Below are 25330 nucleotides of genomic sequence, written 5' to 3' on the forward strand. Positions count from 1 at the left end.
TGTATCCTGCAACTTTACTGAATTCATTTATTAGTCCTAGTAGTTTTTTGGTGGAGTCTTTAGGGTTTTCTATATATACTATCATGTCATCTGTAAATAGCGAGAGTTCTACTTCTTCCTTACCAGTTTGGATGCCTTTCACTTCTTTTTCTTTTCTGATTGCTGTGGCTAGGACTTCCAGTACTATGTTGAATAAAAGTGGTGAGAGTGAATATCCTTGTCTTGTTCCTGACTTTAGGGGGAATGCTCTTAGCTTTTCGCTAGTGAGTTTGATGGTAACTGCAGGTTTTTCATATATGGCCTTTATTATTTTGAGGTATGTTACCCCGAAACATACTTTGTTGAAGGTTTTTGAGTGGATGTTGTGTTTTGTCAAGTACTTTTTCTGCATCTATTGAAATGATCATATGGTTTTTATCCTTTTTCTTGTTGATGTATCACATTGACTGATTTGCAAATATTGAACTACCCTTGCATCCCGGGAATAAATTCTACTTGATCATAGTGAATGATGTGTTTAATGGTTTACTAATATTTTGTTGAAGATTTTTGAATCTATGTTCATCAGAGATACGTGGTTCTCTCTCTCTTTCTTCTTTTTTGTAGTGTATTTATCTGATTTTTGTATCAGGGTAATGCTGGTTTCATAGAATGAATTTGGAAGCTTTCCTCCTTCTTCTATTTTTTGGAATAGTTGGAGAAGAAGAGGTGTTAACTCTTCTTTAAATGTTTCATAAGAAATCACCTGTGAGGCTGTGTATCCTGCAGTTTTGTTTGTCAGGAGTTTTTTGATTACTGATTCAATTTCATTGCTGATAATAAATCTGTTCACATTTTTTATTTCTTCCTGAATCAGTTTTGGGAGGTTATATGTTTCTAGGAATTTATCCATTTCCCCTTGGTTGTCCACTTTGTTGGCATATAATTTTTCATAATCTCTTATAATCTTTTATATTTCTGTGGTGTTGGTTGTTATTAATCCTCTTCCATTTCTGATTTTATTTATTTAAGTCCTTTCTCTTGCTTTTTTTTTTTTTTTGGATGGGTCTGGCTGAAGGTTTATCAATTCTGTTAATCTTTTCAAAGAATCAGCTTCTGGTTTCATTGATTTGTGCTATTGTTTTTTAGTTTCTGTTTTATTTATTTCTGCTCTAATCTTTATTATTTCCTTCCTTATATTGTTTTGGGTTTTGTTTTACTAGATCTTTAAGTGCAAAGTTATGTTATTTATTTGAGATTTTTCTTGGTTCTTGAGGTAGGCCTGTATTGCTATAAACTTCCCTTTTGGAACAGTTTTTGCTGCATCCCAAAGGCTTTGGACTGTTGTTTTCATTTTCATTTGTTTCCATGTGGTTTTTTAAAAATTTCCTTTTTGATTTATTGGTTAACCCATTCATTGATTTGTGCTATTGTTTTTTAGTTTCTGTTTTATTTATTTCTGCTCTAATCTTTATTATTTCCTTCCTTATATTGTTTTGGGTTTTGTTTTACTAGATCTTTAAGTGCAAAGTTATGTTATTTATTTGAGATTTTTCTTGGTTCTTGAGGTAGGCCTGTATTGCTATAAACTTCCCTTTTGGAACAGTTTTTGCTGCATCCCAAAGGCTTTGGACTGTTGTTTTCATTTTCATTTGTTTCCATGTGGTTTTTTAAAAATTTCCTTTTTGATTTATTGGTTAACCCATTCACTGCTCAGTACACGTTATTTAACCTCCGCATATTGGTGTTCTTTCTAGATTTTTTTCTGATGGTTGATTTCTAATTTTATAGCATTGTGGTTATAAAAGCTGCATGGTATAACTTTATTTTTTTGAATTTGTTGAGACTTGTTTTGTGACCTAATATGTTTTCTGCTGCCTTTCTTTCTTTTGCTTTTCTGAGATCCCTATAGTGCAAATGTTACTATCCTCGATAGTATCACTGAGTTCCCTAAGTTTGTTTTCACTTTGTATTATTTTTTCTCTCTCCTTTTTAGCTTGATTGATTTCCATTACTTTGTCCTCCAGGTCACTGTTCAGTTCTTCTGCTTCCTCTAGTCTACTAATTATTCATCCAGTATATTTTTAATTTCACTTATTGAGTTCTTCATTTTTGATTGGTTCTCTTTTATGTTTTCTGTCTCTTTGTTAAGGGTCTCACCGAGGTCCTCCACTCTTTTCTCAGATCCATTGAGTATTTTTATGACCATTACTTTAAATTTTCTATCAGATGTATGATTTATCTCCATTTTGTTTAGGGCTCTTTCTGTGATTTTGTCCTTTTCTTTCATTTGGTACATGTTCCTCTGTCTCCTCATTTTCTCTAACTCTCTGTTTCTATGTATTGGGTAAGTCAGCTATGTCTCCTGCTCTTGAAAGTTGTGGTCTTATGAAGAAATGGTCCTGTAGTGCCCTGAAGTTCAGTGTTCCCTGTTCATCAGAACCTAGCCTTCAGGGGTATCTCCTATATGTGTTTTGTGTACCCTACTGTTGTGGCTGAGCTGCTTTTGCCTTCAGTCCTGTCATCTGCAATGGCTCTCTTTGCCTTTTGTGGGTAGAGTTTGGTCCCTGTGTTGTTATTGGGCCAGTCTGGGCCCACCTTGGGCTTAAGCTGAGTCAGACCAAGTGTTTGACAGAGATGCTATAGCACCAAACTGCAGGGAGCTTCCCCTGTGTTGTCCCCTGAGAAGCTTCCATTGGTAGATGGGGCCTGCAGTCAGATCAGAAGTCCACTCCCAGCCCACTACTGGGGGTAACAGTCTGACTGGGTGTGTGGTTATCTTCCCCTCTCCCCCAGGGCAGGAGTCTCTTTGGAGTGGTGTTGGCCCCTTTTGGGGGCTGCTTGCACATTGCCAAGCTGTGGCACTGCTTTGGATGGGCTTCAGCCAAGGGCTTATTGGAGGGGGCAGGTCTACAGGTGAATGCAGGGTTAGAACAGAAATGTTATCAAAGCTCATGTAGGTCTGCTGTAGGAGGAGACCTGGAGCAGAGGGTTGGCTGGAGGGGGTGGGGTGTGCTGTTAGAAAGTTAGGTAGTGAGTGTTGGCACCACGCTGGTTCCTGCAGGTATCTGTGTGTCTAGGCTGGGGCACGGGGGAAGGAAATGGTCCCTGACAGCTGCTCTTTTGTTTCTGGGGAAGTCTCCCAATGGTCCCTGCCCCTCTAGCACATGCTTTGACATTAGTTAATAAATCTTCCTCCCATTTACCCCAGGCATTTTTCAAACTGCTGCTTCCATGCTGTATTTCAGTGGGGTTGTTTGTTGTGCTGTCTCCTTAAGCGTGAGGACTCAGTTTCTTCTTGTCCTTCCAGCTTTCCCTGAGTGGAGCCAGCTGATTTTAAAAGTTCCAGGTATTAAATACTGCTGATTACAAGAACTCTTGAAATTTGGCCCTGCTGGTCCCTAAATGTTATAGGAATTTGTCTTTCCCATGTGGGATCCCTGTGGCTGGGGTGCCTGGGGTGAGGATCTGTTTTTTCCCCCCATCTCTATGCCCACAGCATCCCTCCATTCTATGGACAGTCCCGTAGGTCCGTCTGGCTCCTGACCGTCTCTCTGCCCTTCCTACCCTCTTAAATGTGGCCTCTTCTCTACATGTAGCTATGGAGAGTCTGTTCTGCTAGTCTTTGGTTCATTTTTTGGGTTATTTACACTGATATGGGTGTTATGTAGGTATATCCATGGGACAAGGTGAGCTTAGGGCCCTCCTACTTTTCCATCTTCACTGGACCAGTTGTTCTTTTTCTTTTGACACAGGCTCCAGTCTCCATGAGGGCCAAGGTCATTTAGGTGTGAAACTCAGTTGTATGTCTGCAGTGCCCAAGTGCTCTGGTAGCATTTGATGAATAAATGGATGACTATACTATAATATGAGCTTCTCCCTGACCTGAGCCACTTTAAAAGCTACTGTGGAAGCTTCCTTGCCATTGCCAGCCAACTTTCTGCTTCTCTACTTCTCCCATGCCAGGAGCAGGGTTTTAAGGCTCCCAGTAGGCCCACCAGGCTTGCATTTTTACCCTCTCCCCTTCTTGTGCTTGTCTTTCTCCTTCATACTTCTAGGTCAGTTACTCTTTTCATGACCTTTCTGTTCCTCCTGGACCTCACTCCAGCTCCGGCTCCATCACTTCCCACCCTCCATGCAGACATACTGTGTTATTCTGGGGAACTAGCCCGGGGTGTTTCCTGGTGGTAGATACACAGGGAGGATTATGTAAAAGTAAACAGAACAGACACCAAGTTGGGAAGGATGGTAGATGGAATGTCTCCCAGTAGACTCTTCTTTTCCAGGCAAACCTTGCTCATGGCAGATGTCCCTGCCACCTGCTTATTTTACTCTGGCCTCCCTGGTTTGTCAGTTCTTTTTCTAAAATAATGCAAGAAGTGAATGCAGTATTATCAATGTGCTTTGCCCACTGCAGAGCCCAAGGGAGTCACTGCTGCCTATAGTCTGGAGGTTTTGCTCCTAGTGGTGTCACTTAAGATTAGAATTAATGTCTTTTTAACTGCCTTACTGTATTGCTAGCTATGTAAGATCTTAGGGCAATCATACATCCAGAGCCCCCCACCTTTTATTTTTTAATGTGAAATTTTGTAAAATTGGCACCAATACCCCAGAACACATTCTATAGTTGTATAGAAGATATTTTTACATTTTAAAAAATTTGTTGGAGCATAATTAAAAAATACAAACAAAGCTACCCATAATTACACCATGCAAAGATATCTGCTGCTAACATTTTACTGTATTGCCTTCCAATCTGTGTTCCATGCATTTATCTCTAGCTATTTAGTAGTTATGTATTTCAGCCAAAGTAGGAGCATACTGTTTACCTTCATGAAAATATCTACATCAATAAATAAATTCCTACAACATCCTTTTGCTAGATAATATTCTATTTTAAAGATGCCCACAGTATATTCAACCTATCATGTACCGTTACAGGTCTAATTGTTTTTAATCTTCAGGTGTTACCAGGAGCATCATTGCAGTCTTTGTGCACATTCTTAGGTATTTCCTTGGGATGTTTTTAGAATCACATCAGCAAATTAGTGAGTAACTTATTTTAAGACTTCTTTTTTTATAATAATTTTTTATTATGTTATGTTAGTCACCATTCAGTACATCCCTAGTTTTTGATGTAAAGTTCCATGATTCATTACTTGCGTATAACACCCAATGTGCCATGCAATATGTGCCCTCCTTAATACCCATCACCAGCCTATCCCAATCCCCCCCAAGGCCCTCAGTTTGTTACCCAGAATCCATAGTCTCTCATGGCTCATTCCCCCTTCTGTTTACCCCCTTCCTTCTTCCCCTTCTTCTCCTACTGATCTTCCTACTTCTTATGTTCCATAAATGAGTGAAACCATATGATAATTGTCTTTCTTTGCTTGACTTATTTCGCTTAGCATTATCTCCTCCAGTCCCGTCCACGTTGCGGCAAACGTTGTGAAATCGTTCTTTTTGATGGCTGAGTAATATTCCATTGTATATATGGGCTACATCTGATACATAAACAATTGATACTTTTGAAAGTTTAATGAATATTATATTTCATCTGAATTTGGCTTAGATAATTTCAAATTTTGACTCTGTTTTCTGTTGCACCAATTATCACTATAAATTCAGTAAGGAATTCTTCTGTGTCTTACTGATTTTTTAAAAAGTGTTAAACAAGAGAAGGTCACTCATTTTGCAAATATTTGCCAGAAGTTAACACTGCATAAGGCACTGTGTTAGATATTGGGGTGAAGGGAGTAGAAATTCAAGAGTGCATAAGCCTTAATCTCAGTCCTCTTTTATTTTTGATACAGGAAGCATTGTTCCATTAACATTTTATGTTAAATGTGTTCCCTTTTTTAATGTACTAAATATAAGGTATTTAGTCAAATTTTAAAATACATTGTCAAAAAGGAAATAATTTTAATAAAATAATTTGGCCTGAGTATGATTTCCTTTTTTTTCCCCACCTTGGATTAAAAAAAAAAAAAGACACATGCTTATTTCAGTAAATTAGAAATATTTGGAAAAGTGTGAAGAAGAAAATAAATGACTCATGACCAGACCATTCAAAGACAATTACTGTTAATTGGTGTTTTCCTTTCAGGCGTTTTCTTTGTATATTTTTTACATAGCTGAGATCATACTGTATATGCAATTTTCTAAGCATATAATGTAAATATTTCCTTATATTATGAACAACTCTTTGAAAACATTACCTCTAATGGCTCCATAATAGTCTATCATGGAAATCAATTAAATATATAGAGTTTCATGATTAGTAGTGAATACTCTGTAGTAAGAGTGTGTGGGTTCTAGTCTTGATGCTGCCATGGGTTAGTCTGTGATCACGGGCAAATTACTTTTCTGTGGCTCAGTTTCCTTACTTGCAGAACAGGATAATTATAATCACTATCTTTTCAAGTTTCTATAAGGAATACATGGGAATTCAAGTAAAGCTTAAACTAATACCTGGCACAAAATCAGCAAGCAATAAAAGTTATTATTATTACTATTACCACTACTATTATTTTCTTAATCATTCCACCTAATGCTAGATAATCTGTGTCCAATTGAGGTAACATTTACTGTTATAAAATTACTGTGGGGTCTAGTTGTTCACAAACATTTTTTATAACATTAGAATATTTTCTTAGACTAGAATCAAAGTCAGTGGTATGCACACTCATAAGGTTCTAAATATTACCAGAATTGCTTATCTACACTTACTTGCAGCGTGGTGCAGTATTGTTATTCTCGGCAAAGAGAGTCATGCCCAGACTGGAGTCACCTGTAGGACATTTTCACTTCTCCTCTCATCCTCTCCCTGCACGTCCTCCCTCCATCAGTTGACGTGTGAGCATCAGAATTTGAACCTCTCATCCTCGTAATTTCTTCATATGCAAAACAAGGATGTCAATATCTATTTCATAGGGTTGCTCTGCTAAATAAACTGATGCATGTTTATAGGGTTTTACACATAGTAAGCACTCATCGTTAGCTATCATAACATTGTCATTACAAATAACAATTACATTTGTAATGTTTACTCCGACCAGGGGTGTATAAAATGCTCTGTCTCATTGCCCCCCGTCATTGTTGAGCATGGTCATCTTGGCATCTATTTTAAATTAATTTAAATGAATTTAAGCCTTCTACATTATTAAAAATTATTTTTAAATATTTTCTAATTCAATAAGTGAAAAGTATTTTGTTTTTTTAAAATAAAAGATATTTATTTATTTGAGAGAGAGAGAAGAGAAAGAGAACATGAGCAGGGTGGAGAGGGGCAGGGGGAGAGGCAGGCTCCCCGCTGAACAAGAAGCCTAATGTGGGACTCAGTCCCAGGACCCTGGGATCATGACCTGAGCTAAAGTCAGAGTCTTAGCCAACTGAGCCACCCAGGTGTCCCACATCTCGGTGTTTTAATTTGCTTCCCTTTGATTACTGTTGGAGTTGAACTTTTGTCAAATATGTATTAGCCATTTGAATTTCTACCTGTGAGTGTGTGTGTGTGGGGGGGTGTAGTGGGGAAAGAGCGAGATCAGAATCTATTTATTTTACAGGAGTCTTTGTTTTGTACTTATTTTCCTTTTTGGTGGTGGGGGGAGGGGGACTGTGTTACTCTTTTAAGTATATTATCCTTAGTCCAATCTGGTCTTATTCCTACTGAACTAGTTTTATCTCCCTATGATCAGTGTATGTTTCTAAAGGTTTCCAAGCCATCTGGTTAATTGTCCATTTTAGAATTGTGCCAGAGAGCATTATTAAGTTTACAAGTCTAATAAGGTCCTCGAACTCCATTCCTTTTTCCCATTAAAAAAAATCTGGAAACATCCTCCTATGTCTGGCACAATGTGAAATCTCCATGATTGCTCAGTTTCCAGAAGGTGATAGAGATCGTAGCACCTTTCGTCTGGGCTCGAATGTGGGTGAGGGGAGTGACCGTAAACAGCACAGATGACCCCATGAGTCAGTGAGTCTGGGACAGGGTCAGAGGGAGGCCGACTCCTGGGCCCACTGTTAGGTCTGGGACCTGTTCCTCTGCTTGTTCTCGATGTCTCCCTCCTAACTGGGTACTTAACTTGTTTTTCCATGCCTGAGTTCTTGCCTTGGTAACCTAATTTGTGCTGTACTGACTCCCAGAGTGACAACTTATCTTGCACTCACCACCTTCATAAGCACCAGAACTCCCAGTTCAGGCCTCTACTGCTGGCCTCTCTCATACCGGCCAGTCTGCACGCCCAAGCTCCCACAGCCACTTTTTCCTGAGGCAGCCCCTAACCCCTCTTGTCACTACCTACACAGCCCTGAAAACAACCGCCCCTGTGGCTGTGTCTGGATTCCAGATCTTTTCCTGCTGCCCGTAGAACTCTGTTCTCTCTCATAGGGATGGTATGGACTCTTTCCTGAAACTTCAGAACTCAGACCTCTTAATGGCTGGGTCCACATTTTGTCCAACATTTTATTTATTATTACACTCATAATGCATTATTATTTATGATGATATAGATAACGTTTACTGAGCACATACCGTATGCTAGGCATTGTGCCAAGGGGTTCAGAAGCACTCTCTCGTGGCATCTTCAAGGCAGGCACGTAACGTTGGCTCTATTACATCACAGACAAGGACAGTGGAGCTTAGAGAAGTCAAATAGCATGCCTGAGGTTACCCCGGTGGTAGTAGGTGTTGGAGCTATGAGTTGATTTCAGGTCAGCCTCGTGTCTAAGCCCAGGATCTAAACTCCAAGATGATATGGTACCATCTGGGATTCTCCATCTGGCCTCCTCTGCCTAATCTCATTTTGAGCCCCTTTTATAAACCCTCCTCTCCTACCACGTATCTCTATAAACAAGGATAATTCAAACAGGAGGAAGCTCTGGCTGCCATTTCATTCTGCTGGGGTGACATCAGGTTTTCTCTTCCCTGATCCTGCTTGTATTCCCTGAATGACTTCCCAGGAGCCAGGCGAGGTCACCCTTCTTCATCCCCCCCACCCCCGGACAGGGGCCCCACCACCCGAATGTGTGTGTTTCTCTTTGGAGTCACATTCTCCTATTTGCTCTGAGAGTGAATGTTCTTCTGCTCACTTCTAGTTTCCTTCTTGCTCTTGCCAGCAGACTGCAGCACATTCCAGAGCCTTTCTCTGTTGGTCTTGTATCTGCTCCGCTTATATCCACTCCAGAGGGAAAGGATCTCAATGTCTTTATCTTTAGGGTCCCCTAACAATTAGCAACTACAAACATGCCTTCCTCAAGCCTTTTCACATCAAGGGCCAGTTAAACCTAGTGTGGACAGAATCGCTACATACCTTGGACGGGCAAACTGCACACGTCTACAGACGTGGGAAGTGGGGAAGCCACAGATAGATCTTCTGGCTTGTGTGATAAACAGTTATTTCCTCCCCAATGCCCATTGCAGAGACTGGAACCTGAGTATTCCCCCGCAGAGAACCCCACTGGACCTGGAAAAGGTGACTTTTGTATCTGGTTATATTCCTTTACTTTCATATTCTGACTGCAGCAACTTCTCAGTAGTGGCAGATGAAATAGTTACAGTTTCCACGATTTGCAAGTGATTCCAAATTCCATGATATATAATAAATTGTCATTTTGCTGAGATAAGAATTTGAAAGTCTCACACTATTAGGCTGGGTGTGGTCCCCAGTCACTTAGTGAATGATTTGTTGTTTTCTGCATATTGTGGCAAGGCATTTTACAGAAGTAATGATACGTTTCAGCAGTATTCATGGTTGTGAGTATTCCAGAAGTCTCTGGATGCATCCTGTACACACAAAAAAATAAAAATAAAAAAGGAGGGGAGAGGTGTCTCTCCTCCCCACCCACTGCTGATCTGTTGCTGAGTGTAAGCTATTAGCAAGGGATTGACTTCACCTTCCTGCAACACCTTTTCCAGTAACTGACAGAACCTCCCTAGAAGTCAGGCTTCCTCTTTATACACAGTTATAAGTGATACAAGTAGTATCATCCAATTAGCACATGGTTTATTCACCTGCTCCAAATATTTCTAATGCTCAGTCCTGGTTGCTTCTCTTGGGCTCGATTGATACAGGGCATGCACATTATTTTGACAAGAATAGAAATCTTTGGTTAGCATTTGGAGATATTCAGAGAACTGAGGAAGTATTTTCATTTTCCATCCAGGGGTTTAATGTTGTGTAGACACTGCACGAGTGTAAACTACTTGTATTGAGTGTGACCTTCTACTCAGCAGGCCAGAACGTCTAGTTTCTCACACACCTGGTACTGGCCGCCATCATGTCCTGGTGCTGCCCAGACTCCCCAGTGACAGCAAGACCTGGGAGGTTTGGTGGAGGTAGACTATCACTTGAAGAATAAGAGTCCGTTATCTTGGAAGCCACTCCGGAGTCATTGCCGAAAGCAATTTCTCAGGGTTTATGCTCAAACCTTAGAAGGTTCCTCCTGCCACTATGATTGAAGGGGCAAGGGATGGAGCCAAGCTGTCTTGGTCGGCAAATACCATCAGTCATGATGAGCCACTAATCCTGATGAGGCTCCTGATAAGGCTCTGGAATGATGACAGATGAGGCCACATACAGCAGGTAACTCCGTCATTTGTAATCATTACTTTTTGGCCATTCAGTAACCATCCCGTGAAATTATTTTCTGAATTGCCCAGAGTAGAGAAAAGAACTGAGTTTACTTCCTATTTTTTTTTTTTTGAAGCATCTCAGCAGGTATAAATGCTTGAAAGAAACTTTCCACGGCCCCATCAGATCCAACTTCAAGACCCTTATTCACTTGAATCACCTGCTTTGTGTGGTGATGACACAGTGTTGGACTTGCCTGTTCTTTTCCTGAATGCCCGCAGAGTAAGCCCCGGGGTTCCTCTGTGGTTAACAGCTCTGTTGCTGCTCTGGGACGTCCTGGGGGCAAGATGCAGAATGATGGCATTCCCTGTTGCTTCTCACAACGTGACTCTGGCCGCATCTCAGCCCGGAGCTTCCTTCCCCAGCAGTGCCATGGTCATGCATGTGCTGTCAATAGCCAGCAGTTGTGCAGAGATACCAAACTATTGACCCCTCAGCACTCAGGGATGCTGAGTCAGAGGAGGAGAGGCTGAAGCCTTGGACCACTCGCCTCTAACCTCTGGTACCTTCTTCTGTGTATCCCAGTGGGCCATATAAATATCGTTTTCTCTGTATGTCACAATGTGTAAAAAAGTTAAGAAGCATTTGATTTTCATTTTCCTCCTCTGTAAATTGGCATATTTTTTATTATCTTACAAGACCATTGTGAGAATCAAAGGCTTGAATGACTACGAAGGGGCTTTTAAGAGCTGCCGTACATCTGTTGAGTGCCACTGGCCACAGAGAGATAGGACTCCGTCTCCAGTTCACCTTCATTGACTGTCCCTTTGAGATTGGGATAGAAGTCCACTTTTTTTTTTTGATTCCACTTATTTTTAAATCTTTCCCAAGCCATGAAATCAATGTACTGCATCTATAACTTAGGTTCAAGCACTGACAAAACATGTTTTCTGGTCTTCGGTTCTTATGACTTCTTTAAGGCATCTCCCAGAGCAGAGGTTCCTCACCCCTCTGCCCAGTGATGCTGAGGGTACACAGTGGTGTACCTGCCCCCCGGTCTCTCTCTGCATCCACGCCCCAGCTGCTCCCAGCTCTGCCCAGGCCAAGGCCTCGCCTTCCTGCTAAAGACCGGCCTTTACTCCCTCCGAGCCTGTGTTGCCTTTGGCTGTAGGCCCTTGTTCTGGGCTGAGGGCCGCTTGAGTTTCTGTGGTTTTAGCATCTGTGCCTCAAGGTATTAGCTGTCTGGTGTTCACCCCACCCCAGGTGGTTCCAGAGAATGACTTCTCTCAGCCCTACAAACAGAGATCTCATAGATGGAGAGAAAAATCTTTCCTGCCCTTCTCAACAGACCTAAGTCAAACGCTCTAAGTGTAAATAACCAAGTCCATGAAAACCGAGTCCCAGAATAACATCCTGTAAAGTGTCAACACTGGTTTCTGCGTGCTGGGGGTAGGCGTCGGACTTATTTTCTTCCTTAGAACTTCCTGACTTTTTCAGATTTCTATAGTGAAACTGAAAGTGTATTTTAAAATATATTTCTAATAGATGCACTCAAGATGTGCTTCATGAAGGCAAATAGCAGCCCCGACATTCCTTCACACTTGCTGGCTCCAAATTACTGCCTCTGCTTTCCGAGCCAGGCGGTTGGGAGCGAGGGGGAGCGGGGGGAGCGGGGGGAGGCAGCCGTGTAGGCCATTGAATTTCCTCTTTTCAGACATTTCTCTGGCAGCTAATTCCAGGGTGCTCATCTGTATGGTGGCGGCATGACTTTCATGTTTTCCCCAAGGTGTTTTATGGCCTTTTTACAGTGGTACTTTGAATAACTTTCTCTCGGTAACTTCCAAATGGTGAAGAATATCCGATGATTTCCCTTCTCCCTCTGTACTCTTCTTCTCTTTGTTTCTGCTCACTCCTCATTGTTAGTCTCTTCACCGTCTCTTCCCTCACCTTCCTCCCTCTCCTTTTCTCTTTCTTCCTGCTGCCCCCGCTTCTCTCTTCACCTAATATTTCAAGCAAAATAAAACATGGTGGTGAGAAAGAAAGGCTATGGTTGTGTTGGCCTGGGCCCTGGTGGGGGAAAGAAAGCGCAGGTTTATCTCCAGGAGCTAGAGGGCTGCGAGAGTGTTCTGGGGCAGTGTCATCCCTTCGCTTTTCCAGAAGGTAATTCAGTTTTCAGACCTGCAACAACTTTTGGTGTGTCTTCATTTGATGTCATCCTTAGGGCCAGGGTACAATTGCCTGAGAAATCAATGCTTGAGCTGGGGACCTGAAGTGGATGAGCAGAGTTAACCAGTTAAAGGGAATGGGACAGGGAGGGAGGCCAGACTGGGAAGGGGTCTGTTCGAGCCCAGGTCTGTCTCAGCTCAGAGTACCTGCTCCTTAGTCGCCACCAAGAGGTGAGGTGTTACAGAGGACCCCTGCCATAAGGACCAACCAGCAATGCCACGTCCAACTCAGAACCTCTTGGAGATGATGTTGATTACCCTGGACACAGGGACATCGAGTTATACACAGAAGAGAGATTGCTCAGATCGCAGATACCTGCGGGATTTTCCTAACTGGGGGCAAAGCTTCCTTCATGTCAACAAGGAAGGTCACCTGGAACTGCCGTAGAATGACTTTGCCCCATTGGCAGGACTACTTTGTCCTCTTGGTCATCCTTCTACCTTTTCTCTGATGTTCAGCCTGTTGGCCAAGCTTCCTGTAGGGAGAAGGCCTGGAATCCAGACACCAGGGCCCAGCCCTTTGGTGTATGAAGGTGTGTTTGGGTTCTGTGGGTCTAATCCCCTGGGGTTTCCTCCTCAGCACGTCCTCCATCAGACTGCCATGCCTCTGACAAATTTCACCCTGTGCATCCTTCCTCAGGTCCAGCCAAAGCCCCGTCTGTGGGAAAGACATCAGGCCTGATGGTGGTCTCTATGGAAACAGTGCTGGCTGAGCTTCAAGTCATGGAGAGCCAGCTGAAAGCATATGTTTCTAAGTGACCTTCCTTGTTGACCTGAAGGAAGCCTTGCCCTCAGGAAAATCCCGCAGGTCTCTGCAATCTGATCAATCTCTCTTCTGTGTGTAACTCGATGTCCCTGTTCTCCAGGGTAATCAACATCATCTCCAAGAGGTTCTGAGTTGGACGTGGCATTGCTGGTTGGACCTTATGGCAGGGGCCCTCAATAACACCTCACCTCTTGGTGGCGACTAAGAAGTGGGTAGTCTGGCCTGAGACAGACTTGGGCTCGAACAGACCCTTTCCCAGTCTGGCCTCCCTCCCTGTCCCATTCCCTTAACTGGTTAACTCTGCTCATCCACTTTAGGTCCCCAGCTCAAGCATCAATTTCTTAGGCACTCCTTCCCTGCCTTAAGGCTAAAATCTAGTCTCTCTTTTACACATTCTCATAGGGCCATGTATCTCTCCTTCACAACGCTTGTCAGTGGTGAGACATTACAAGGATTTATGAGGTGGCTGGACTGCTTTCTGCTGCCCACCACACTCTAAGCTCCTCAGCCTATACACTCTAAGAGGGTAACATCTGATTCTGCTCACTAATGCATCCTATCTGCCAAGGGCAGAGTTTGGCACATAGGAGATGCTCAATAAATATTCATTGAATGAATTAATCTTAGTTCCATTCTTCTTCACTTCCAGACCTAGGGCAAGTTACTTAACTTCTGTAAGCATCAGGTCCCTCATTAGAAATGAGGATAATAATCCCCCCACTCAGAAGATTGTAGGATTTATATGGACAGTGATTGTAAAGCACCCAGTACGGGGCTGGCATGCATAATAGGTATATACACGAAGTATTGGTTTTTTCCAGGTTTCTTTTTCATCCCAGAGTACTGCACGGAACAGCAGTTTGAAGGTTTAAAGAGCAAAAGTACCTGTCCCCGTATCTTTCCCCTCCTTCTTTCTTTATTATCTTCTCTTGTAGTTGGGTGAGGCACAGAATGAAGGGCCAAAGGATCAGATTCTTGATTTTTCCCTAGTGAGATGACCCTGGGTAAAGCATTGGCCTTCCCTGTGTTTCAACTTCCTCGTATATGTGATGGGAAGACATAGACAAATGGTCTTTAGAGCTCTTCCCGACTCTCACCCTGGGTTTCCGCACAGGGGTCAAGGGTAACACTGCCCACGGTGGCTCTCAGTGCAAGATGAATGGAAGCCAAAAGGAAGTGCAGCATCAGAACAGGGAGAAGCAAATTAGGCTACTGGCCTATCTATTTTAATACAAGCTGAGTTTATTTTAGTAGTACAGGTGAAATATGTTTTAAAATGTGTCATCATGACAATGCCCCTTGGTAACAGCCCAAGGATTTCTAGTGTGTCTTTCTTCAAAAGAGCCTGAGGGCTTTGTATAAACTGTCTCATTAATTCTCAGAGCATCCGTAAAGTTGGGTGGAGAAGCATGATGATTTCTGTTTTATATTCAGAGAAACAAAGCTTCAAAAAGGCTAAGTAGCTTACCCAAGGTCATATGGTAACATCACTGCTCCCAGGAACCTGGGTCTCCTATTTAGCACACCAGCCTGTTCAGGCATTCTGCTTCCATTCTCTGGAAATGAGTCCAGCCATGGGTGAGAGGTCTTTGTTCTGAGAAATGGTATTTGAAGTGCAGTTTCCTGGAGGATAGACTCTTTCCTGAAATGAGATGGTGACAAGTAGATAGAGATGGAAAGGACTGAAGTTAGTAGAAAGTGTTCTGCCCTTCTTTTCCCCCCATCCCAAGCATCCTCTCCCTGGACCAGCCAAGGCCCATCTCAAGGGCCAAGCATCAGACCTGGTGGTAGTTGCCATGGAAACAGTGCAGGTGCAGCTTGAGGCCCTGGCGAGCTGGCTGCCCTGACTGAAGATGTGTGTTTCTAGGTCACCTTCCTGGTTGACCTGAAGGGAATCTGTCATCCTCCGGAGAATGCTGCAGGCATCTACGATCTGATCAATCTTTCTGCTATGTTTAATTGGATGTCGCTGTTCTCCAGGAGAGTCAACATTATCTGCAGGAGGTCTGTGTTGGAGAGTGGCATTTCTCATTAGTGCATATATCAGAGGTCCTCAGTTCTATGTTCTATCCTGATACAAGCTCTGTGACCTTGTGTAGGACAGCTGTGTTTTCTGAGCCTCAATCTTCTCATCTGTAAAAAGGGCTAACTAACAGGATGGTTGTCGGGATGATAAGATGAATGATTCCAAAAGGCATCAGTGAGTCAGAAATCATGGTGATTGTGTAAGTAGTTAATATCCACTTTCCTGGGGGCGCCTGGGTGGCTCAGTCAGTTAAGCGTCTGACTCTTGATTTCAGCTCAGGTTGTGATCACAGGGTCATGAGATTGAGTCCGTGCTCAGCGGAATCTGTTTCTTTCCCTCTCCCTCTGCTCCTGCCATCACACACACACACTCTCTCTCTCAAATAAATAAATAATTATTTTTAAAAATTTTTTTTAAAATATCCTCTCTCCTGTGCTGGAACTCACCTCTTCTTGTGAAAGGGGGCCATGCCCTCTACAGAGATTACCCTGGACCCTGTCCCTTCCCAACTTGAAACATCAGGTCAAGAGAAGAGGCAGTTGTTCCTAGAAAGTTTGTAGCTTCCTGTTCAACCCACACAGGGACTACTGGGTCCGGTGGTTGGTCTTTATTCCTTTATTCCTGTAGGCACCCCCTCATTCCACGAGGTCTTTCATTGACTTGGTTTTCCAGGCTGCCTGGTCTTTGTGTCACTTGCAGTACATTAATTATTTAGTGCTTGGTAAAGCTCCCTGAGATCACAAGTGGCAGTTCAAAGTCTTCCTTTTGATTATTATTCTACTCAGTGTGTTTTGGGGGGAAGAAAATAGGCTTGAGATCACAATGCAGTAAATTTCATAAAGAGTAGAATATGAGAAAGCCATAGAAATGGACCTGGAACAGATAATCGTGTTGCCCTGTCAGGTTTGGGGTGTGTGTGTCTCTCTCTCTGTGTGTGTGTGTGTGTGTGTGTGTGAAGAATCAGCCTACCTGGAGAATGATACCCTGTTGCTCTAGTGAATTAGTATAAATGCCAGTTGGTCTTCCTCTGTGACTGAAAGCCAGCGAGCCTACCCTGGATAGACAGGTAGGACCAGTGACCAAGTATACTTGGAGCAGGGATTGAAGGACAAGAGAAGCATTGTAGGGCTCACAGGCCAGTCCTGAGCACTTGCTTGGGATGCTGATGTCATCTCTAGATAGGTCAAAATGTAGCAGCTTAGAACACAAATTCTGAATGGGGCAACATCCAACGTCACAGTGCCTTCATCATCTGGCTTTGACCGTGAATTAGGAGTCACTGGTGGCCTAGATAAACATGGTATCCCAACTGATTGGGATCTACCTGAGGTCTGTGCCCCTGATTTGACCCTAATCTTGACCCTAGGAAGAATGTCCTACATGAGACCGAACAACAGCCCTATGAGTTTTCCCCAATTTCTTCTAAATCTGTGGGCTTGAGATCTGTGGGTGAAATCAACATATTATCCTCTGTTGTCATGAACAACCAAGGTAGTTTGAGTAACATTTGATAAAGGATCTAAACACCACTATCCTGAATGGCAGTTAGTCTTGGTGGTCAATGAGGCAGGAGGGCCCAGTTGAGGTTTTTTTTTTTTTTTTAAAGATTTTATTTATTTGAGGGAGGGAGAGAGAGAGAGCACACAGGAGCAGGGGGGTGGGGCAGAGGGAGAGGGAGAAGCAGACTCCCTGCTGAGCAGAGAGCTGGACATGGGACTTGATCCCAGACACCAAGATCATGACCTGAGCTGAAGGCAGACACCTAACTGACTGAACCAGAGATGCCCTCAGTTGAGTTTTGTGTTGGTCCATTCTGAATCCCAGCTCAACTGCTTTGATGGGGCTCAAGCTCAGGGAAGATGGGGAACCTCAGAGAGGGAGGGATTTGGTTTGGACCTTTAAGGAAGGGCAGGGTTTAGGAAGACAATTCTTAAGGAAGGATGTTCTAGGCAGAGAGCAGTTTAGGCAAAAGCTTGAAGACACGTGTCCTAGAGATCACAGAATGTGAAAGGATTGAGTGGAAAATACAGCCGAGAAAGTACGGTAGTAGCAGAAGCAGGAAGGCTTCAACTTTACACATTTTAGCCGTTTTTGTAGAAACCTCTGTGATGCCCTTTTTGGCGTGGGTCTGGTATACCCTGCAGGTAACCATCTCCTCAAGGGCAGGGACCAGCCTAATAATTTCCTTTATATTCCCTCAGTATTCCTTAATGCCTGCTTTTCCCGACTGACAAATATGGTTCACCGCTGAATAAACTCAGCAGTTACACACGAATCCTTTTGGGGTTGGGGAGAGACAAAACACATGTGTTGAAACTGGCTTTCAATAGTACAAGAGACTATTATGGGAGATAATTTTTGCTTCAGGACCTGAGCTGCGAAGAAAGAGCACAAACCTTCCTAGCAGAGTGGGAGTGGAGCTTGGAGAAAGACAAGGTGGAATTGGGGCCATTGAGTTCCATTCAAATTCCACCCCTGACACTAATAGCCCCTCTCTGAATGAGCCAGCTGGAAGGAAATGTGAAAGCAAACCGTGGCAAATCAGCTATGTGTGAACTGGAGAGGACCTTCGTGAACAGCTGATTCAACCCCCTAATTTTCCAGGCCTAGTGAAGGTGTGGGAGGTCTGTGTGTTTAGGACAAAGGACATATCTGCACATCTCTGTCTTTTCTCTGAAAATCACATCCCTGTTGTTCAGACTAGATGAACTGCCTGTTACAACTCCACCGTCACCGCTGACTCCAGTAGACATGCAAATTCACGGGGAGGGTCTCTTGGGCTAGGCACGTGCGGGCTCAGCCCGTGAGTAAGGAATCCACTCCCTCGGGCAGCCAGAAAGCAGTCCGGGAGACCTGCCCTGCGTGCCCTGCCTTGCTGGGTCTGCTCACCACCACCATTCGACGTTAGGACCACTATTTATTTGACCACATTAAGCTTTGCTTTGTGTGACAAAAAATCATTGTAAAAGAATGCATTATTAAGTGTGTTTTCAAAGAAGGGAGGAACACTAGCAGGCTGTCACTGATTGTTTTATTGTCGGAAGGAAAATAAATAAGTAAAACGTGTATGAAGCAAGGCAGGAGCGGTTCCAAGGAGTGTTTAGAATAGAAGCATTTTTACATTTTATTGATGTAGGTTTGTAAAACATGCTTGCTAGTGAACCCAGGGCATTTATATAAATAACCATCATACACAAATAGCTCTTTATTATTTATACTGAGGTGAGTATGATGTATTTACTATATTATGTACATTGGCTTAGGAATAAATAGACACGCAGCGAGACATGTAAAATAGACTGGAAATAAAGATATTGGCAGTTGTAAAGTTTGTGGACAGTTGGTAGAGTTAATAATTAACTGGTGAATAATACAGAAACAGCTCTTTGGGAGCACTTTTGATTTCTGGACATCGTGTCTGAGATCCCCAGACATAGAAAAGGAACCAAGATGCCCATTCATTTTGGATTCTGAAGCAGAAAGAAGCATGAAACTTCAAGAGTGGCATAAATGATATTCAAAGACTAGCTCATGCACACGTTAGCTTGTCTGGCCCTTACAAAACCCTGAGGGTTGGTAAAACACACATTATTCTTGGTCTTATCATTTTGGGGACATGGAGGTTCCACAGAGCATGTGATTAGCATGAAGTCCAGCAGCTAGTAAGTGCCAGAGTGGATAGTTTTCTCGAGGACTCTGGTTTCATGCATTTGACAAATACTTACCAAGTGCTTACTATGTGCCCGGCATGGGGGTGTATCTGCGACTAGTGCAGGAGATACACAATAACCAAGTGGGTGTAACTGTAAGAAATACTGACTGCAGGCGATGGGGTAGTGAGTGGTTTACAGGGAGTGCTGTTTCTGGAAGGTTGATCAGGAAGATCTTTCTGAGAAGGTGACCTTTGGGCAGAGACCTAGGTGGAGAGAGGGAATGGCTATGTGCCTCTGGTAAGGAGCTTTCCAGGCTGAGAGAACCACCCACGTAAAGACCCTGAGGTGGGGGTTTGCTTGGCGAATTTGAGGGATGGCAAGGAGGCCTGTAGAACTGGCATCCACAGGCAGGGGGAAAATGGCTAGAAATGAGGTCAGAGAGAGAACCAGGGGCCAGATCGTGTGGGGCCGTCAAGGGCTAGCCCACAGCGCAGGCCATGTGAGAGCTGTTTCAGGGCTGAAGGGACAGTCTAAGTGCTGTGTGGACAACACCCTGAAAGTGAATAATTGTAGAAGCAGGAGGCCAGTTGGGAGTGTGTATGGCGGTCTTCAGGATGAGAGGCAATGGGAGAGAAATGAGGTAAAACTCAGGGAGAGTCAGCAAGATCTGTTGAGGAATTGACGCGAGGGTGGGGAAACAAAGAAGTCAAGGATTCCTCCTGGTTTTCCCCTAAGCATCCGGAAGAGTTGTGTCATCACTTTCTGAAATGGGAACACCTGAGTTTACGTGGAAGACCTTCAAGTGTTTAGCTTTGCACGTGTTACGTTTGAGATACTTATCAGGCAACAAAGTGGAGATTTCAAACTGCAGTCGGATATGTATGTTGCTGTTTAGGGAAGTTGGGCCAGGACATGTAAATCTAGTAGTGTTAGTATATAGGTGGTATTTAAAGGTATGAAACTGGATGAGATCACTTTGGGAGTGAGTTTAGATGGAGAAGAGAAAAGGCCCAAGCTCCCCAACTTTCAACAACTGTCAAATACTAAAACAAAGACATCCCCATCCCCTGGCCACTAGCGTTAAAAAAAAAAAAAAATGCTGAGCATATTTCCTTGTCACACAAGGAGAAATTCACAGAGTAGTTTGCGAATTCAAAGCCAGACTGGTCAGCATTATGGTGTGTGCTGCATTTCCCTTGTGGTCCCCTCCTCTCCCACCACCACACTCAGCTGCTCACGACACTGTGAAGGAGGAAAGAGGCAGAGGGGCTGCGGTTGTTTGCAAGGGAGGTATTACAGTGATGGACCTGGCATCTATGGTGGACAAAGGAGCCTCTCGAGGCTGGGGGGTTCACTCTGCGCTGACATCCTGCAGTGCCTGGAAAGGCCTAGGATACCACCAGAACACAAACAGACAAGCCTAAAACAGTCTTACCTCCAGCCAACCCATAATGCCCTCAGTCCAGAGCGCATTTCCGTACTTTTCACTCCTGTGGTGGTCTCGGCTGTCATGGGCTAGCCTTGCTTGGGCCCCTGGAAGCTTCCTTGCTCCTGCTTTCCCCTCTCCTTTCCTTTCCACCCCTCTTTCCAGATTCCAGGAGCTGGCGGGTCTCATTTCACCCCTTCGCCCCATACGAATATGCTGACAAGGCCCATTTCACTCTGGATCCTCACATGTTCAGAGGGAAACCCCCCAAAATCAATCCATTGTCTTCCTTTGGATTGCATCTCATGGCATCTGTGTTTCTCTGTGCTGGAAACCCCCCTTGCCACCGAGGGTGAGGATGGGGCCGAGAGAGGACACACAGGAAACTGAGATCCACTTCTCTGCACTTGTCAGATGCAGGACTTTCTTCTTTATATTTGAAATGTATGCATATTCTGTGAACTTTGGCTAGAACTCATATCTGTGTCATGCTTCAGATTTTGGCAAAAACAATCTCATCTATGTGGGCTGTGTTTTTCTTGGTCTTTACTTTTTCAGGTGAGGAGGCCCATCCTTTTGGTTGCCCCCACCACATGCAGCAAATCACTACCTGTCTCCCTCTGGGAACCACGGAAGCCCAGCCTCCTGGCAAGAATTGTAGGAGTTCCTGTAAGGGCAGCATCCGTATTTCTGCGTTTTCTCCGCTCTTCCTCTTTGAAGATGCCCAACAATTTATTGGCATTTGGGGATAGAAAATGCTTTAAGCTTATTTTAGGGATGACCCACAGTGATGCCTGTGGCTCCTTGCTGGGCCATGACTCAGCCCTCGGAGCCCTTTCTTTTGAATGATTTCAGATATTTTTTATCCCTCAGTATATATCCTGGCCCTTATCCATAAGAAAAGTCATCTGCCATTCTGTGCCCACGCATAGATTCCTAAGTGCTTCCTGAAGTCTATTGCCATCCATTTGGTGCTTCTCATCCAGGAAGAAGTTAGTACCATTCCCAAACTGTGTGGGGAAGAAAAATGACCTCACTTGGAAGCAGGGAAAATATTGCCTAGGCTTGATCTTCCTTCTGCTTCAAAACTACTTGAAGTTGGAGCTGAAACCTAGAGAAGCAAATTGTTACTCGCATGGAGGTCATTGCAGGGCCTTGGCTGTCATGAGTTCAGAGAGCCCTCACACTGTTGCCCTATTCTGGAGCAGGCTAAGTGGTGACCCCTGACCTTAGCCATTGCCCTATGGGGGCCTGAAGAGAGCTGCAGGACCTCCCGTAGTGGTTTATGGGGGTCCAGAAGGTTGGTAGAAGGAGCGTGGGCTATAGCATCGGGTTAACCTGGTTTGTTGGCTCTGGTCTCCTGCCTACTGTCCATGTGGCCACAGTCCAAGAGTCTAACTTCCCTCGGCCTCGATTTCCCTGGCTGCAAAATGAGGACCAATAATAGTACCATTCAAAAGGTTGTTGTGGGAAGTGAATGTAATCACCCGTTTAAAGTGCTTATTAGCATAGTGCCTGGTCCGTATGTGTTCAATTCATATTATTAATTTTTTAAAAATCTGATAAACCTCAGTCCTGCCCCCAAGTAGACTTGTGTGGTTTCGGGCCTGATGTCTCTCAGCCCCATTGCCCATTCTATAAAACAGAGCTGACATGAGGGTGACATGAGACAGCTTCTCTCTGAAACTTATTAGCAGAGCTCCTGACCCCTTTCAGCCCATGTTCCCCTGAGCCATATGTAGAAACGTTACCAGAAAGATGGCTCTGGGCACCAGCCAATTCAATTCTGATTTCTTTAGATCAGATGGAGGAGAAAAGTCAAAAACCCTTTCTAGGTACTCAGGAGCCAGCCCTTCCAACTCAAATCTTTGGAAGGCAGAGATACGGATGTCTCCTTTAGGAAGGTGACCACAGAGTGTCCATCCTGTTCTAGCTGCAGGGAGCCAGCCGACAACACAGTGGAGGGGCCTGGAGACACAAGACTGCCATGGTCACCCAGCAGTTATTTCCCCAAAGCATGTGAAGAAGGGTCGAGGCAACAAGGGATTGGAGGCAAGAGAATAGGGCCTGAAGGAGCTGCTGCGGAAGGTGATCTGGAAGAAATTACAAAGCAGGCAGGCTGGAAAAAGGCTTCTACTGCTCCTTCCTATTCTTCTTTCTCTTCTTCCTCCTCTTTGTCTTCACCAAGTCCCTCCAGGTGGTTTAAGAGTTATGTTTGAGTACCAAACCAGCCGGCCCATGGTGAAACATGGCCCTTTGATACTAGGCAAACTGGGGTTCAGCTCCTGATTCCATCATTTGCCCCTCTGAGCCTCAGTTGTTGCATCTATAAAATGGGGTAATAATGCTTATCTCAGAGAGTCACTGTGAATGTCATGTGGGTTATGTGGGTTAGGAGCCCAGCGTAAGTGCCTGGCCCATGGAAGCTGCAGAAGAAATCCTAGTCCCCTTCCTTCCCTTTTTCCCACACGCAATCTTGCTACACATCTATCTACAAAACAGGGCTAGTTCTCAACTTTAGCAGAAAAGCTGTTCCTTCTTTAACAGGAGAGGCTTTGCCTGCCATCAAACATTAGCAAACAGTGATTGAGTTGGGGATTTTCGGGGAAGAACTGCATAAGAGCTTGTACCGTGTGTTCATTTGATTTGTAGATATATTATAATTACTTTTCACCACACAAAACCCACTTGAGGTACTGTTAAGCAACGGAATAATGCTGCTTTTGCTCCTTTTCTCTCAACTCTTCTTTCTCTCATGCAAATCAGAACTTTAATCCTTTGTGGCTCCCTGGATTGTTGGCTGTGGGAAAGCCCATCACCTAGCTTTTTTTGTCCCCGAAAATTACATAATTGTCAAAATCTCATAACTTCTGAGTGCAATTTCAGCCCTCTCATTGATAAGGCAACAATAACCCAAGCAAACAACACAAGTAACAAGTCGGAACATAGAGTGGAGGTATTATCTGGAAGAGATGAATTGGAGATCTCTATAAAATTGTGCAAATTCTTATAGGCAGAATAGACTTTGAATAGAGTTATTAGATCAAGCCATTAAATAGCCTGGCTTCTAGTTCGTCTCCCAGAGATGTTTGGCGGGGCGTTGGTCACAAGATTCAGACTTCTTAGATGTGGTTGCCTTGGTAGAAAATGTGCACTGAGGTGCTGAGGTCCATTCAGTCTACTAGTAGTCAGTCTTTTTTCCTCTAATTTTCCAGTGGATGCCGTGAAAACCCCTTACACACTTTCTTCTATAAGCCATATGAGTGACGGCTAGCAGACGCACCTCAGGCACATGGGTCAGTGTTCTCTCTGTTTTTATGTCCAGGTCGCAGCTCCTTGGAGTCACCGACAAGCCTGCCTTCTCCTCTTCCTGAGCCTTTCGCATGGAATCTGACGTGGATAATGAAAGATTCCTTCCCTTTCCTCTCTCATCGTAGTCGATATGGTAAGTGTATTTTTCATAGTTAGATGTGATATACAGTCACCACCTCATAATTAAGGGGTCTGTGAGTTCTAGTGTCCTCTGTCTTCCATTGGCTCACATTCCAGCCAGGCCTGGCCTCTCCAGATCCACAGTTGCTTTCTTTGTCATAGAGGAAGCCAACAGCTTTGTTGCTGCTGTGTCCCGACTCAGAGCCTTCATGGTGCATAGTGTTCCTGACACCCCTGACCAGTCATTAGATGCCATACTCATTTGCAGTTTGATTGTGGTTTCTAGATACAGGGCTTTTTTCTTCTTTTTTAAATTTTCTTATTTTTAAAAAATTTTTTATTATGTTATGTTAGTCACCATACAGTACATCCTTAGCTTTTGATGTAGTGTTCCATGATTCATTGTTTGCGTATAACACCCAGTGCTCCAGAGAAAGACAATTATCCTATGGTTTCACTCATTTATGGAACATAAGAGATAGCAGGGAGATCGGTAGGAGAAGGAAGGGAAAAATGAAGGGGGGGTAAACAGAAGAACCACGAGAGGCTATGGACTCTGGGAAACAAACTGAGGGCTTCAGAGGGGAGGGGGGTGGGGGATTGGGATAGGCCAGTGATGGGTAGTAAGGAGGGTACATATTACATAGATACAGGGTTCTAACTCATGCGTGTTTCTAATGACAGTGATCTCTTGAGAAAGGATTGTTGTTCTGAAGGTCACGGGTCTTCTGGGGCCCCTGAAGTGACTTCCTTACATTTGGGTAGCTCTTTAAAGGTACTTGGACATGTTCTTAGAGATTAGTTCAGCTCATGTGGTTCTGCAACCACCTCAGAAGTAAGGAGGCCGGGTCTTATCCCATTTTCACAGATGTACAAACTGACCTTAATAAGATGGCACAGAGTGGATTCTCTAACTACGAAACCAGAATTCTCCCCTTACATTCACTTATGCTCCCAGGGGGCCACCCACTCAGCCTGCTACATCCTGGTCTAGGAGCCATTAGGAGGCTATATTTGTATGGTATAGGATTCCTCATTCTCTGTGCTAACGGTGAACATTCTAACACCTTATAGAAGCTGGGCCTCTGCAGAGGAAAGAGCAGGTTTGGAAAAGAGCTGATGTATTTTCAGGTGGACATATTTTTTTTTCTCTTGAACTTCTCTAGAGTGAACCCCATGAGGGTAGGCACTCAGCAGTGTTGGTTCCCCACTTTATCGTATCACATAGACGACACTCATATAGGCTCGTGCA

The 25330-nt window shown here is 43.8% G+C and overlaps 1 protein-coding gene across 1 annotated transcript in view; it reads left to right on the plus strand.

The window, feature by feature from the left end:
* Positions 1–25330, plus strand: part of ALK (ALK receptor tyrosine kinase) — a 678810-nt gene that overhangs the window by 165088 nt on the left and 488392 nt on the right. The window contains exon 2 of the mRNA XM_034659705.1: positions 23972–24091. Within this exon, the coding sequence (XP_034515596.1) occupies positions 23972–24091 (120 nt within the window). The remainder of the gene's footprint in view (positions 1–23971; positions 24092–25330) is intronic.

Source organism: Ailuropoda melanoleuca, chromosome 4, assembly GCF_002007445.2.
Source record: "Ailuropoda melanoleuca isolate Jingjing chromosome 4, ASM200744v2, whole genome shotgun sequence".
Classification (NCBI taxonomy): Eukaryota; Metazoa; Chordata; class Mammalia; order Carnivora; family Ursidae; genus Ailuropoda; species Ailuropoda melanoleuca.